The 13,758-nt window shown below is 38.7% G+C and overlaps 1 protein-coding gene across 1 annotated transcript in view; it reads right to left on the bottom strand.

The window, feature by feature from the left end:
* Window positions 1–825: 825 nt before the first annotated feature.
* Window positions 826–13,758, bottom strand: part of ABHD5 (abhydrolase domain containing 5, lysophosphatidic acid acyltransferase) — a 28,897-nt gene continuing 15,964 nt past the window's right edge. The window contains exons 4-7 of the mRNA XM_039549411.1: window positions 11,445–11,599; window positions 7,247–7,358; window positions 6,529–6,715; window positions 826–3,898 (exon numbers count right to left, since the gene is read on the bottom strand). Coding sequence (XP_039405345.1) covers window positions 3,809–3,898; window positions 6,529–6,715; window positions 7,247–7,358; window positions 11,445–11,599 — 544 coding nt within the window. The 3' untranslated portion in view covers window positions 826–3,808. The remainder of the gene's footprint in view (window positions 3,899–6,528; window positions 6,716–7,246; window positions 7,359–11,444; window positions 11,600–13,758) is intronic.

The following is a 13,758-nucleotide window of genomic DNA, read 5'->3' as shown; positions in this document are numbered from 1 at the left end:
TTCTAGCTCTTACTGTTCCATGTGGCGTAGGCTGTCATCCCAGCCATGTGCCTCTGCTCTCCACACTGGTCTGTCCATCCCCTGGCCTGAAAACCTGAAGGCTCCATCCATTTCCATCTGCTGCCAGTAACACCCGAAGGTAGTTGCTGCACACGCCTGTGCCCTGTTCTGATCTTACCAGTCCCGCTAATACATGTCTCTCTTCAGCTACCTGTAGTGCCTCAATGCTTTACAAGTTTCACTTGTGCTTCCTACAAAACATAAATCCCTCAGTGAAGGCTTCAAGGCAACATGGCTGTGATGCCACACTCAAAGATTGCAGGATGGCTTGATAGTCAACTGGCCAAAAGCACCCAACAAAATGGTAGATAAGCCAAGGAGCTCCAAGAAATTACCCATTTAAAAGCAGTTGACTGTGAGCCTTAGGCTTCTGCAGGCTCACATTTTAATGAATGCTAACAAAACAGGCATTCCTGAAAATGTCTGCCCATACATCAATTCCAGGTGTTTTAATTGTATTTAATCTTGTTTTCATCCCAGTGAAAAAGCTGAGTAACTGTGATCTGGAAGGGCTTGGAACCTGAGGAACCACAGTGAGGACCACAGAAGGCATTTCAGAGAGAAACTGGCACATCGGCTCAGCACAAACAGTTGTAGCAACCTTAAAAAGATAACTTTTAAAAGGAACGGCTAGCATTGGTTTAATCCAAGTGAAACCAGATGATGACATTTCTCTTGTTTGGACCCATTTTTCCAAGATCAACACATATGAATTCACATTTTCCATGTCCATTTCACAATCAGATACAAACAGGGACTTCCTTGTGATGGTTGTGAGTGTTTTATTATAGTCTTATCAACAAGTTCTCTGAAAATCAGTTTTTCAGAACTAAAATCTAATCTGGCAGTGTTCAGTAAGTAACAAGATGAACTCAGCCATGGAAAACAAAATATTACTAAGTTACTTTAAATAAATTTTATCACAACAACCTCAGGAAGAGTGTGTCCTGGAGATTTAGGCAGTTTATCTTGGAATTTTATTAATATTTTGGATTCTTTTTGTTATGCTCTAGCCTCTGGTACACAGCTGTGTTCATTTTGATGCTAGAATGGGATAGATCTTTGGGTGCCTGTATGCCTGTGATTCTTCTCTTATTTTATAGTGCTGTAATAAAAATAGCATCATCAGCATTCAGTGCTCACCACAGTACATTTAAGCAACTGGTCATTGCACTGAAACAGAACTTCTTGAGAAACTGAGATTATTTCCAGACAGTAATGGCTCACAAAAGGTCTAGCTCCCAAGACTTTTCAGCCATTCATCTTCTGTTCAGCACCTCCTATGACATTTATTACAGTAATTTGATCAGGTTATAGGACTCAGAATTCCATCTTGACCTTCAGAGCAGCATCTAATACTGCCTGGAAGATAATCCAGAATCATTTTCCTTACACATACAATCAACATTTTCAGCTTGCAGCTACTTGTTGACAAACACTCACCAGTTTCAGTTAACTACAAGGAAACCTAAGAACATTGAGACATTTGAAAATAAGCATTACTGTATTTTTAATGTATTTTGGATGGCTTACCTCAATTTAACTAATAACTCTTGATTTCCAGGGCTTAATTGCACGTAATTTTTATAAAAGCAGTATCATCTCTTAACATTAATCAAATATTTAACATTTAAGAATTTTTTTTATTGTGCAAAACATAAGCAATAAGTCTTATTAGTACAATAAGCTGAAAAAGCAAGGGATATTTAAAACAATATTCACATCCAGTGTACAATTTTTATCCCTACTTCCAACTTTTAATGTGGAATCTACAATTCCCATCCGTAAGTGCTGTCTGAAAATACCAATAGTTTGTTTCACCTTTTATTATTTGGAGAAGACTCAGAATTTATTTTTGCATTAAGTTTTTATGCACAACTAAACCAGCTGTTTAAATTGATAAATACAAAATAAGACACTGGAAAGGGTGAAAAATAACCAACCTGCTGAAGGCATCCACCTAAATGGTGGCATGACTGATAATTTATAGCTTATATTAAAAAACGGAATTGATAATTCTGATTTTCCATTTTCAACTCAAGATTTTAGCAAATAACCCAAAATTTTGTTTTACAGTTCTGGAATCTGCTAATTGAAAAAGTAATTTAATTCAATCTTAATTTTAATTAAAATCTTTATCTTGCTAGATATTAAGTGCTACCAGTCAAGGCAGCCACAAAAACTGTTTGATGTTTACATAGCACCATATAGATAAGTATCTCCTTCAGTAAGAGAGATTATGTTCTGCTGGGGAACATAATCAGGTTATTTCCTGAATATTTTAGGTATCTTTGCCTTCCACATCATAAATATGTGCAACCATTCCTTAATTTGAGAAAAAAATGGACATAATTCAAGCTTTAAAACAGTGCTATCATGAATTAAAATTCTCTTTGTATAAAAGTATCAAGAACTCTTCAGTAGTCAATTGAATATTCAAAAACAGATCAATAGTTTTATGTAAACTTGTTAAAAAACAAACCACCACATAATTTGGCTTTAAAGTGACAAAGTATTTTTTCTTAATATAATTTACTAGGCATGTAAAGAACTAATGTCAAACTGTAATTCAAAAAGTAGCAGAGACTGGACTATCTCTGATATTGAAATACTCAGTTAAAATACATAAAGAATCTCCAAAACATGTAATTATAATTCATTACAGTGGTATTGTTCATTCCAATAATAATCCTTCCTATAAGAAGGCTGCATGTTAAATAAAATACATTAAGCTGTTGCAGTTCCCTATTAGAGAACATCAATATTCTGCCTCTGTCTCTCCTGCAGCCTGAATTCACTAAAATATGGACTAGGCTTTCTACCAAAAGAAAATGGGAAACAGGCTCATTATCCAGGTGGATACTTCCTAGCCCTAATCAAAATCTTATCAGCTTATCCACAACTGTTAGGTTTAGACTAGTAACAAATCTTGCAGTAAAGCGTTAAAAATAGATGGAATAACTAACCAGCCATCTTCTGTATTTTAAACCACAGAAATCTACACATCAAAATATTTATGGAAGCATGAATGCTGGTGACATCATCAACTCTTACACTGAGTCTTCCGTAAAAGTTGCACAGATGGAAAAGGATGCCTTGAGATAAATGGAAATAAAATCCAACAGAAGATAGATTTCCTAATACTGAGCCTCAATTTCTTACAAACTAACAAACATATTTCAGTGACAGACACTGCTCATTATTTTGGCCCCGTCCCTTTCCCAGAATCAGTTTCATAAGTTGTTACCACTCCAATTAAAAAACAAACCCTCTTAAAAATATTGTATATGGAGTTCTGAGTTCCAAAAATAAAATACATATGCAGTTTCATATTCTTGCTATGAAACATCAGCTAAAAAGTATGAACGTTCACAAAGAAACCAAATTGCATTTTGTACATTGTATCTCTATTGATACAGTTCTGTGTTGGAGAATTCAGCATTTTTAGAAAGTTCAACATGTGCAAAGTCCAATTAAATTTTGAAGAAAATTCCAGTTTCAAGAGTTACATGTAATTTTGTATCTGACAGGACAATTTCAAAAAAAAAAACTGTACAAAGTTAGCTTCAAACCTCTTCATTCCCCCCAAAAATAGGCACTCAGTGGTTTAAGTGTGCAAATGGCTTCTTAGAAGAAACAGTGTGCAAACAGAGCCTGTTCCATTAGCCCTGCATTCTTTAGTGATTTCCTAGAGAGTATTGCCATTAAATGCTATCTACGGTATGACATTCTAAAGATCAGAAGACATTCAGTCCACAGAGTCACAGATGTCTTTCACTTTCTCGTTGAAGTCTTCAGGTTGATCAGCATACACGTAATGACCTGCACCGAGGATAGCCTGGAGGATAAAGGTGAAGAAACATGTCAATATCACAAAAAGGTAACAAACAAATACTGGGACAGGTGAAGAACCTGGCTTTTACACATTACCTAAGAGTTGGCATCATACAGCCTAAAAAACAACTCTAAACATAAGGAATAGCAAAATATTCTTTTCCTTGTGAAGATACTTTCCTACAGAGGAGAAGAAAATAAAACTACTGCTTATTCAACTGCTCACCTTGTTGAAAAAAACCCCACCACTGAAGTGTGCACAAGTCACAGCACAACAAACTTGGTAGATACATATGCCTTGCTTGCCTTCACTCTCCACTCAAATAGCCTATTTCTATAATTGCTAAAATTATAATTATGCTAAAAATGCTACAAAGTAAACCAACACCACAGTGTACAGCAAAGGTTCTTGACCCTGTTTTCTTTCCATTTTAGTCAGTCCAAGACTACTATTTATTTAAAACTAATTTTCCCTCCCCTACTTAAAATACTCTCTCTAAAGTCTCTAACCAAATCTCATAAAAGTATAGCTATATTATTGTGTTAAAAACTCCAGAAACTCAAAGCAAAAATTACTTAGAAATGAACACATGTAATAAAACCACAGAACCCCTGTGCATTTTACCAAGCATGGCACTGCCAGTCCACATCTTGGTCTCAATTAGAGCCCATGCCCTCCTATGGGTTTTTGAGCATGCCTGCAATTTTACCACTCCAATTTACCTTTTAGAATCTGTATTTGGTTTGGCAAAATTTTAACCTGGAATACAATAAAATTTTCCACAGTCCCTTCTAAAAGTTCCTGACCAGAGCGGAAAAAATCTGCCAGAATGGTAAATGCTTATCCCAGCAATATTCTGTACACTTTTTAACAGTGACTTTCTGTTACAACTCCCTCTTTGGTCAAGCAGTGAAGTGACACTTTCAGTCTGGATATCAACATTTATGGAATGTATCTGTGCTCTTTACTACACTGTCTTGGGGTGACTTTATGATGTGTATCCCGTATCGCTGCCCTATGCCCAGAAATTAATTTTTGTGCCTTTCTATGCCTCTAAACTGAGCCTGAGAGGAGGAAGGAAAAACTGAGCAAAACTTTTTCAAAGCAGTTTGCAGCTTGTTCAAGGTCACACAGAGATAGCAGGTTTTTTTTCCCAGCTGCAGCAGGGGAGCGAAGAAGCACCCGGCTTGCTGCTCCCGGGTCAGTTTCTGGCCAGTTGTTCAGCTTCTTTTTCTCCAGAGAGAGACTGGGAGTTTAAATTTTTTTTCCCTTCTCTGGAATTTCGGATTTTCTCCCTTTTCCACTGGACTACTTCAATATCAGAGCACATAGGAGGACTTTCCACTGGGCATAGAGGGCCTGGCCCTGGGCCAAGCCCCAGCTCCGAGGAGACCAAAGGGAGGACTCTAACACTTTCCCAGGTTTTTTCTCCACAGCGGGAGATTTTATTATTTAGCATTATTTTCCTTTCCCGTGTGTTTGTTAAATAAATAGTTTTTATCTCTTTCACTTTCCTTTGAGGAAAATTTATTTTCCCTGAACCTGGTGGGGGAGGGGTGGTGACCTGCCTTCTCTCAGAGGATATATTTCTAAATTTGGCCAAACCGGATCACACACTTAAAAGAGTTGGATAACAATGTCTTTTCTCTAAGTTTCCGCTCTGAATTCAGCTGTATTGAGTCACAAAATTTTATTTGGATGACTTGTTATAGTATAGTATCAACATTACATATTGTACACTCTGTCCAGATAGTTCCAGACATCAGTAAGATCACAGCTGGTGTGTTCAAACATTTTATCACCTCACAGCATTTTAACATGTATGCATATTCAATTATCACAGTTGACTGATGTGCAAATGTGTGAAGAATACTTTTAAATTAGTTTGTTTTTATAGAAATCGGCAACAAAAAAATGCAGTGTGCACATTTCCATCAAGTTGTAAGTACACTCATTTTAAACGATAATACCATACCTTTAAACAAAAATGTCTTAGGTAGTAAGACAACATTAAGTATTTTTTTAATGACTTAAAGAAAGATGCTTACAAGAACCTAAGCACCAGGTACAAACTACTCTCTTATCAGAGAAACAAATGCATTATATAGACAGAAGAAGAGAGTTTATGAGAGCCTCCCCACAATCTTATACATATGGAGATAGTAGGACTGCTGTGGTTTAAAACACAGACAAGAACAGTGACCACAACACCTACTTCTATTAGCACACTGTAGAAAAAAATAAAGAATCACCTTGCTCACTGACCTAGTTTGGCCTCTAGTGCTACAGTAAGTTTTGTTCTTAGCCTGGGGACTCAACGCTTTTGTCTAGGTTTTCTGTGATGTAACATTTGTCTTCTCTCTCTCTCTCTTACAGAAAACAGAACTTATTACCCCAGGCTCTAATCAAAAGTGGCACCATTTCCACAGCAGGTATTCTATTCCACATAGAATCATAGAATGGTTTGGGTTGGAAGGGACCTTCAGGGTCATCTAGTTCCAACCCCCCTGCCATGGGCAGGGACACCTCCCCCTAGACCAGGTTGCTCAGGGCCCCATCCAACCTGGCTACATAGATATGATTGAAACAAATCCACACAAAAACCAAATGACTGCTTTGAAAGTCAAACTTACTATTGTCTTCACATAGGAATTTGGTCTCAGAGACTGGATAGTGCTGCCAGAATTGCCATCTATACATGAACGTGCTCCATAGACCACCGTGATAGGAATGTCTCGATCCATTTGTGAAATCCGTTGCAGCATCGGCCTCTTTGCCCATCCGTAAGGAATCGTCATGTTCTTGAAAGCTGTTTCACCACTTCAGGACATTCAAAAGGGTAAAAACAATTTCAATTGCCATTGGATCTGCTTTTTATCTAAACTGGAGTATCTGTACCTTTTGGTAGCACAAAGTACACGAGGTTGGGATTTTTTACAATTAAGAGAAGTAAGTTTCCAAGGTTTACATGTAATTTTCAACAGAAAGAGCCCATGTTTTTGCATGACTGAGTGGTAGCACTTAAAAGAATGAAATGCCTTATTTTAAAAGTTTTTAAAGACATTCTTTACACATTAAAATTCTCCAACAATTATTTAATTAAATGCAGTGCCCAAAATCTCACAGAATTAACACAAATTGAGAAGAAATACAGAATTAGGATACTCTTTATGTTTATCAGTATCCGGAATTCAAAAAAATTGCAATGGTACCTTTTTCTTCAATATAATAAATGCCACAATTAAAAAAAAAATAGCATGCACACTGCTGCCATGGCCATTGGAGGGAGTAGCAGGCACTCAGTAAATGAACAACAGACTTCAAAACATACACTGGGAAACTCATACTCACCTGGGTGACTGTACATTGCAGTGATAGATATATTCAGCCACAGTGTTGTCATCAAACATTGATGAATATTTTCGCTTGAAATCTGGTCTTAAACGCTGAACAAGGCTTAATCCTGTTAAAACCAGAAAACACTGTTAGAGGGCGAATGAGTATAAATTACTTTATCAGATTGCCTAATGCTTTTCATTAGAGCCCTCAAAACACATCCCCTTGAAACTCGTGGCTTCTAAACCTGTATTTGGCTTTACCACTTACATGTCTTGGAATTAGCTGCATGATGGAATTACACCTAACATGAATGAAATGCAAATACTCTAAAGAATTTTATGCTGCTCCCCCTGCTGAATACATACGGGGAATGTTTGAGTATGGTCACTACAGCAATAGAAGAAACCTACAATGGGGACCTGCAAAAGGGCTAAGCAGTGTCTTTTTGTCACCAGTTTAGTCTCACATGATACTGACACTTTCTCCTTGCTCTGGCAGTATCTAGTAAGCTAAATGCATCACACCTTTCAGGACCAGAAGGCACTGCTGAAAAAGCTGGGGTGCTTTTCTTGCTTAAGTCTGTCGTCTCCTCTTACAGAACAGTCTGCTTCTGAAGCCAGTTCATCCAACTAGTGTGTGGTTGAAAGAACAGAAGTCTATGACAAAAAACAGGTGTAGAAGTCCTAACATAAGGCACAAGTACTGGAATAAATGAAGAGACTGAATGTTGAAAACCATTGTCCTCATGCTCTCCTAACAAGCCAGTAGAGGTGTGTGTCTTTTCAGGGGCCAGTTCAGGCCTTCTGAACTTAAGCACCTTTTCTGAATAACTTCTCTAAGGAAGAAGTCTCTTCTACATTGACCAGATGGATCTCTGGGACAAGAGCCTCACCAGAAGGCTAATCTTAGTCTAAGAACATTAGTCATCCCTAATATCTGATCCAACCCTTTCAGTTTGAAGCCCTTAGCCCCTGTCCTATCACTACACACCCTTGTAATAAATTTCTCTCCAGCTCTCTTGTAGGCCCCCTTTAGGTACTGTAAGGCTCCTACAAGGTGTCCTCAAAGCCTTCTCTTCTGAATCTTAACTCTTTCAGCCTGTCTTCATATGAGAGGTGCCTCCAGCACGACCATCTTCATGTCCCTCCTCACGACTATCTCCCACAGGTATGCCTCCAACACTCTTATATTGGGGCCCCAGAGCTGGATGCAGTATTCCAGACGGCATCTCAGGAGAGCAGAGCAGAGCGAGAGAATCACCTCCCTCAATCTGCCGGCCACACTGCTTTTAATGCAGCCCAGGATATATTTGGCTTTTTGGGCTGCAAGTACACATTGGTGGGTCATTTTGGGCTTCTCATCAACCAACACCCCAGGTCTTTCTCCTCAGGGCTGCCCTTAATCTATTCTCTGTTCAGAGGTGGTTTGGATTACCCTGACCCAGGTACAGGACCTTGCACATGGCCTCATTAAACTTCATGAAGTTGGCATGGGCCCATCTCTCAAGCCTGTCCATGTTCCTCTGGATGGCATCCCTTCTCTACAGCTTGTTGACCACATGGCTTGGTGCCATCAGCAGACTTGCTGAGGGTGCACTCGATCCCACTGTCCATGTTGCTGACAAAGATGTGTAACAGCCCATCCCAACACTGATCTGCGAGGAACTCATCACTGGTCTCCACGTGGACATTGAACTGAGTGAGTGTGACTGAATGTTTCCCCTTTTCCAGATGGTAGGAACTTCATGCTGTTGTTAATCTGTGCAATTATGATGATGTCACTTCGCACCCCACACTGGGCAAAGGGCTGGTATGATTTATGTAGACCTTGTCACAGTGATCTATGCTTTCGTAACCTTGAGACGATTGCAACAGGCCCTTATGCATGCTTTAAACAGATTTAGAAAACTAATACAGTGCAAGGGAAAATAACTCCCTTATGAAACAGCGGTTTAACTCCCAAAGCAATGAAGATTTTGTAGAAGTCTGGCAATTGGCTCTGCCCTATTCTCCCTACACAGCATACAATTGCTGGACTTCTTTCTCTGTGTATTTGGGTTTTCTGAACACAAGTGAACACAGCTGGCTTGGAATAAGAGTACTTGGAAGAAAGAGACTAATTCAGTGTCTTGCCCTGCTATGAGCACAGAGGCCACAGCATGAAGTGTTACCAAATTTTAGAATTCACTTTCCATTTTGATAAGAAGCGTCTTGTCTGTGGGTCCAAGTCCAAAGCAGTTTTTCCCTGGGAATTTACAGGGGAGAATGAAACAAGGATTCAAGGCAACTTGGAACAAATTTTGGAATGAAATCACACTGTAAATCATTGTTGTAATGTTTATTGAAGAAATTCTGAATTGTCTGGCTGATGTTTTCCACAGTGTCTATGAAAATGCTGTAAGAAATTCTAACATTGAAGACACCAAGTTCCACAAAAAGGGTGTGGTCACAGTGACATTTCTGTTGTCCTGAGGAATTTTCAGGCATCCAGCTCTGGCACCAAAGCACCAAACCCCCACCAAACTGTGAGACTCCTGGGTGACTGTTCCAGTTAAGTGAAGGAAAACATGCAAATCAACTACCTGGAAACCACTCAAAGAAAAAAATATCTCTGGATTCTGTCTCTCTCCCAGTTTTAAGTATTTGCCTGCAGGTCTGATTAAATATCCTTGTGATTCTATTGTGATATCCCAATGAACCTGGCTCACATTTAAGTGCCTAACTCATGCCTTTGAACAAGGGCAATTGGCTTTAGAGTACGGTTCAAACAACTACGTCTTCCCATCAGCTTAAGCACATTTGCAGGTGGAATGAAACCTGGGGTTCAGTTCAGTGCCTTTTCAGCAGGTTACGTCTGACACCTACTCACAGCACTGTGTTTAGACCTACCCTTCTCCAAGAACTATGTTTCACCTGTCAAGAACTTAAGTTGGTGACAGAAAACTTTTTTACCAGTGCAGTGAGAAACAGATGAAAAATTTTTTAAAGGCACTGCCCTCCAAGGCAACCTATAAGGGAGGCTAGGTTTGGGGACACCTTGCCAAGACAGAGTCTGCTTCTGCATCATGGTTTGACTGCACTTATTGCTAAGGGAGACTATTTCAGCTTTGAATTTTCCCGTGTGGATTGATCTATGCATGCACACATTAAATCAGTGCATATCACTCAATATGCTCCAGGTCGTTTTGTTAACTGAATTAGCATTTTACTTTAAAAAAAATCTGTTTGTACAAAACATGTTGCTTGTCTGAAAAACTAAATTTGTCACACTACTGAAAAGAAACAAACAAATCAGCATATTAAAATATATATTCTGTAGAAACAGATTTAGGAAACAGATGTGGTTTAAATGTAAACAATGCCTAGAAATCTCACAAGTTTATCTTCAGACTGAATACCAGAAACGATGAAGAGGTGAGTTAATTTTAATTTGTGAGGGGCCTGAAGGATATCTTTTATCCAAGCCTCTCCACAAGATAATTCTGCAGCACAGAGAGTAACAGACAGATAACCTCTTTCTCTTCTAGAAGGAATACATATAATCACTTCAAGATTTTATTACGCTCTTCTCCCCACACCCCAGATGAACTAAAACCATGGTATTTTTGGTCAGCCCTATCTAGCCCTAGTACTAGGGTACAGAGAGTTTATCTACCATCCTATCAGTGCTGTTGAAGAAATGGAAATATGAACTGCCAGCATAATGAGGCCCACAAGATTTGCTAGAGTAGTAAGAAAATGGCTAACAGAAAGAACCCAGTTTCAACTTCTCTAAACTCAGGCCAAAGATTTTCACATTTATGAGAGACTGCCTTCTAACTTTAAGGGAATTTGTAAATCCTGTTTGCTCATCAAACTGGAGTTAGAAAGGAAGCTAAATGGATTGTGACCAGAAGCAACCAGAAAAAAACCTTTCACATTCATGCCTCTTTGTTAGGGTTCCCCAACAGACATCTGCATAATCCAACTCACTATAACTGAAGCCTGTACAGATCATAACTGTAGCTTGCATCGTACTAGTATTTCTAATAGCAAGAGTTTTTCTTCTTTCCTAAAGAGTTCAACTTTCCTTAACAACTCCCACTTTCTCCTCCAACTCTTTCCTCTGTGGGCGATATAGACTTGCAAAAAAGCTTATCATAAGTTGCTGTCTGCTCCATGTTTATGTTTAACCAAAATAGAAATGGTATTAAAGAGTAGCTAAAACTCACCAAAGGGTCCTGCTATTCTTAGCCCAGCTAATGGATTAAATGGACTCAATATAGCTCCTAGTGCTTTGATCCAGATTGGAATTGGTCTTTCGTGTTCAGCATTATCAGGCCTCTCTGGAAAACCCCATGGCTCCACTAAGATAAGATGCTTGACCCTGTTGGCAAAAAAGGTTCAATGGTTTAAGGTACAGTAGCTTTTCTTTAACTGAGCATGATGAAAATGTGCTGTTTTACAGATACATACAGATAGCCTACTTTAGTCACTTCTATCACAGAGGCTTATTACCTAGTTTCTGATTCATCAATGGTTTTGATTTCAGTTACTAATTAGAGAGTGAATTGCCTCTAATCATATGTATGAACACCAGAAACATGGAAGCATGTGTCACAAAGAGAAGCTCAGTATTTTATAGACACTCACTGTCGCAAACATTTGAGAGAAAGGATAGTCTTGTTTCTGTTTCTAAAAACAGGCTAATCTAAATGCTCAGTCAATATTATTTGCAGGAGCAGTTTAATTTGACAGAAAAGAGGATCATTGCATCTGTTTCATTTAAGTGAAGTTGCTAGAAGTCTAAGATCTCCGTTCAAAGGAGAGACAATTTAACTGAAAAATCATCTTATCAAAGTAAAACTTAAACTGAGAAGGGCAGAGCAAAACTAGCAGTTTTCTTCTAAATTTATTGATTTTAGGTCATGAAAGAAAACATCAGAGAGGCAATTTGTAAAATTATTACTCAAAGGAATATCAGTACAGAGAGCATAGCAGGAGTCTCCAGCACATGCAACTATCGATCACTTCATGCTGTGGGTCCCCCTCAATCAAAATTTTAATTCATCCTGGTAGGCTAGAATCATCCATTTCTGTTTAATCCCAGAACAACACCTATTCTAACTGTCCTAGATACTGGTGATTTCTGGAAAAAAGTGACTCTTAACTACAGTTTCCCATATTTAAGATGATTTTCCATGGCAGCTTCCTCATTACCGCTGTAAACAACTACCTGTCAGGAGGTTGTAGTAAGGTAGGGGTTGGTCTTTTTTCCCAAGAAGCAAGGAGTAGGACATTAGGAAACAGCCTCAAGTTGTGTTAGGGAAGGTTTAGATCGGATATTAGGAAAAATTTCTTCATTGAAAGAGCTGTCAAGCATTGGAACAGGCTGTCTTGTTCCATCTGGTCTAGTGGAAGGTGTCCCTGCCCATGGCAGGGGGGTTGGAACTAGATGACCCTGAAGGTCCCTTCCAGCCTGTACCATTTTATGATACTCTGCCCAAGGAAGTGGTTGAGTACCCATCCTTGGAGGTATTTAGATGTGTGAATGCAGTGCTTAAGGACCCAGGTTAGTGGTGGACTTGGCAGTACTAGGTTAACAGCTGGACTAGATCCTAAAAGTCTTATCTAACCTAAATCTTTATATTTTTGTCTTTAACTTTTTACCTTTTTATCTTCACTTTTTCCTTCATTACCTCCTTCCCTGTTAAAGCCATGGGATTAGATATTAACACAGAAGAGTCCATAGTGCCTAAAACGATGCCAGAAGTGATGCCAAAAGCTATTTCTGGATTATAATCAGTTGGGAAACTAAAAACTTGTGCTTGGAATGAAGGGTTGGAAAGGATTAACCTCACAAAGATGTTTCTTGGTTGTTGGCTGAGCTATAAGCATACTTGCACCCTGCAGCAAACAACAACAGTAAGAGAGGACTGTACAAAACAAGCAGGAGAGATCAGAGGCAAAGCAGTGCAAGCAATGAGGAGCCATTGAGGACAGCTACACATTCTGTGCACAAACTATGGCATTAAGTATAATACAGCAAATGAATGAATAAAAGTAGAGTAAGCTTTGTTTCATGCTTCCTTTCTTAATACTTTCCTTCCTATTTGGCATTTCTCCTTTTGGTAATCAAGCCTAAAACATAACCCAGAATAATGGGAAGTTGACCATGAGAATCATTCCAAAAGTAAATGTCCAGAAAGTACAGTATTTGAAAATCATGCCCCATTTCAACTTGGCGATATGCTAGATGGGAATCCTTTTGGATTAGTAGCCTCGGATTTTCCATGAGCAACTCTGGTACAGTGCAGCAAATTAATGGATCATCCATGCTTGGAGAAACAGATCTACTTTCCTAACAATACGTATCCAGAATCCCTTAAGCCTCTAATGCATTGGTAGATAACCTGGCTGAAAGCTGTGCTATATTTATCACTTGATTAAATGCTCTTTTAAGACCCTAGCAGTCAATTTGCTATTTTGGTGGTCTTAGTTTAATTCCAGAGAAACATTAGTAATGTGAGAGCACAAACTGAAACA

Source organism: Corvus cornix, chromosome 2 (genome assembly GCF_000738735.6).
Source record: "Corvus cornix cornix isolate S_Up_H32 chromosome 2, ASM73873v5, whole genome shotgun sequence".
Taxonomy (NCBI): Eukaryota; Metazoa; Chordata; class Aves; order Passeriformes; family Corvidae; genus Corvus; species Corvus cornix.
Note: the sequence above shows the minus strand (reverse complement) of the source record. Positions and strands in the feature narration are given on the sequence as shown.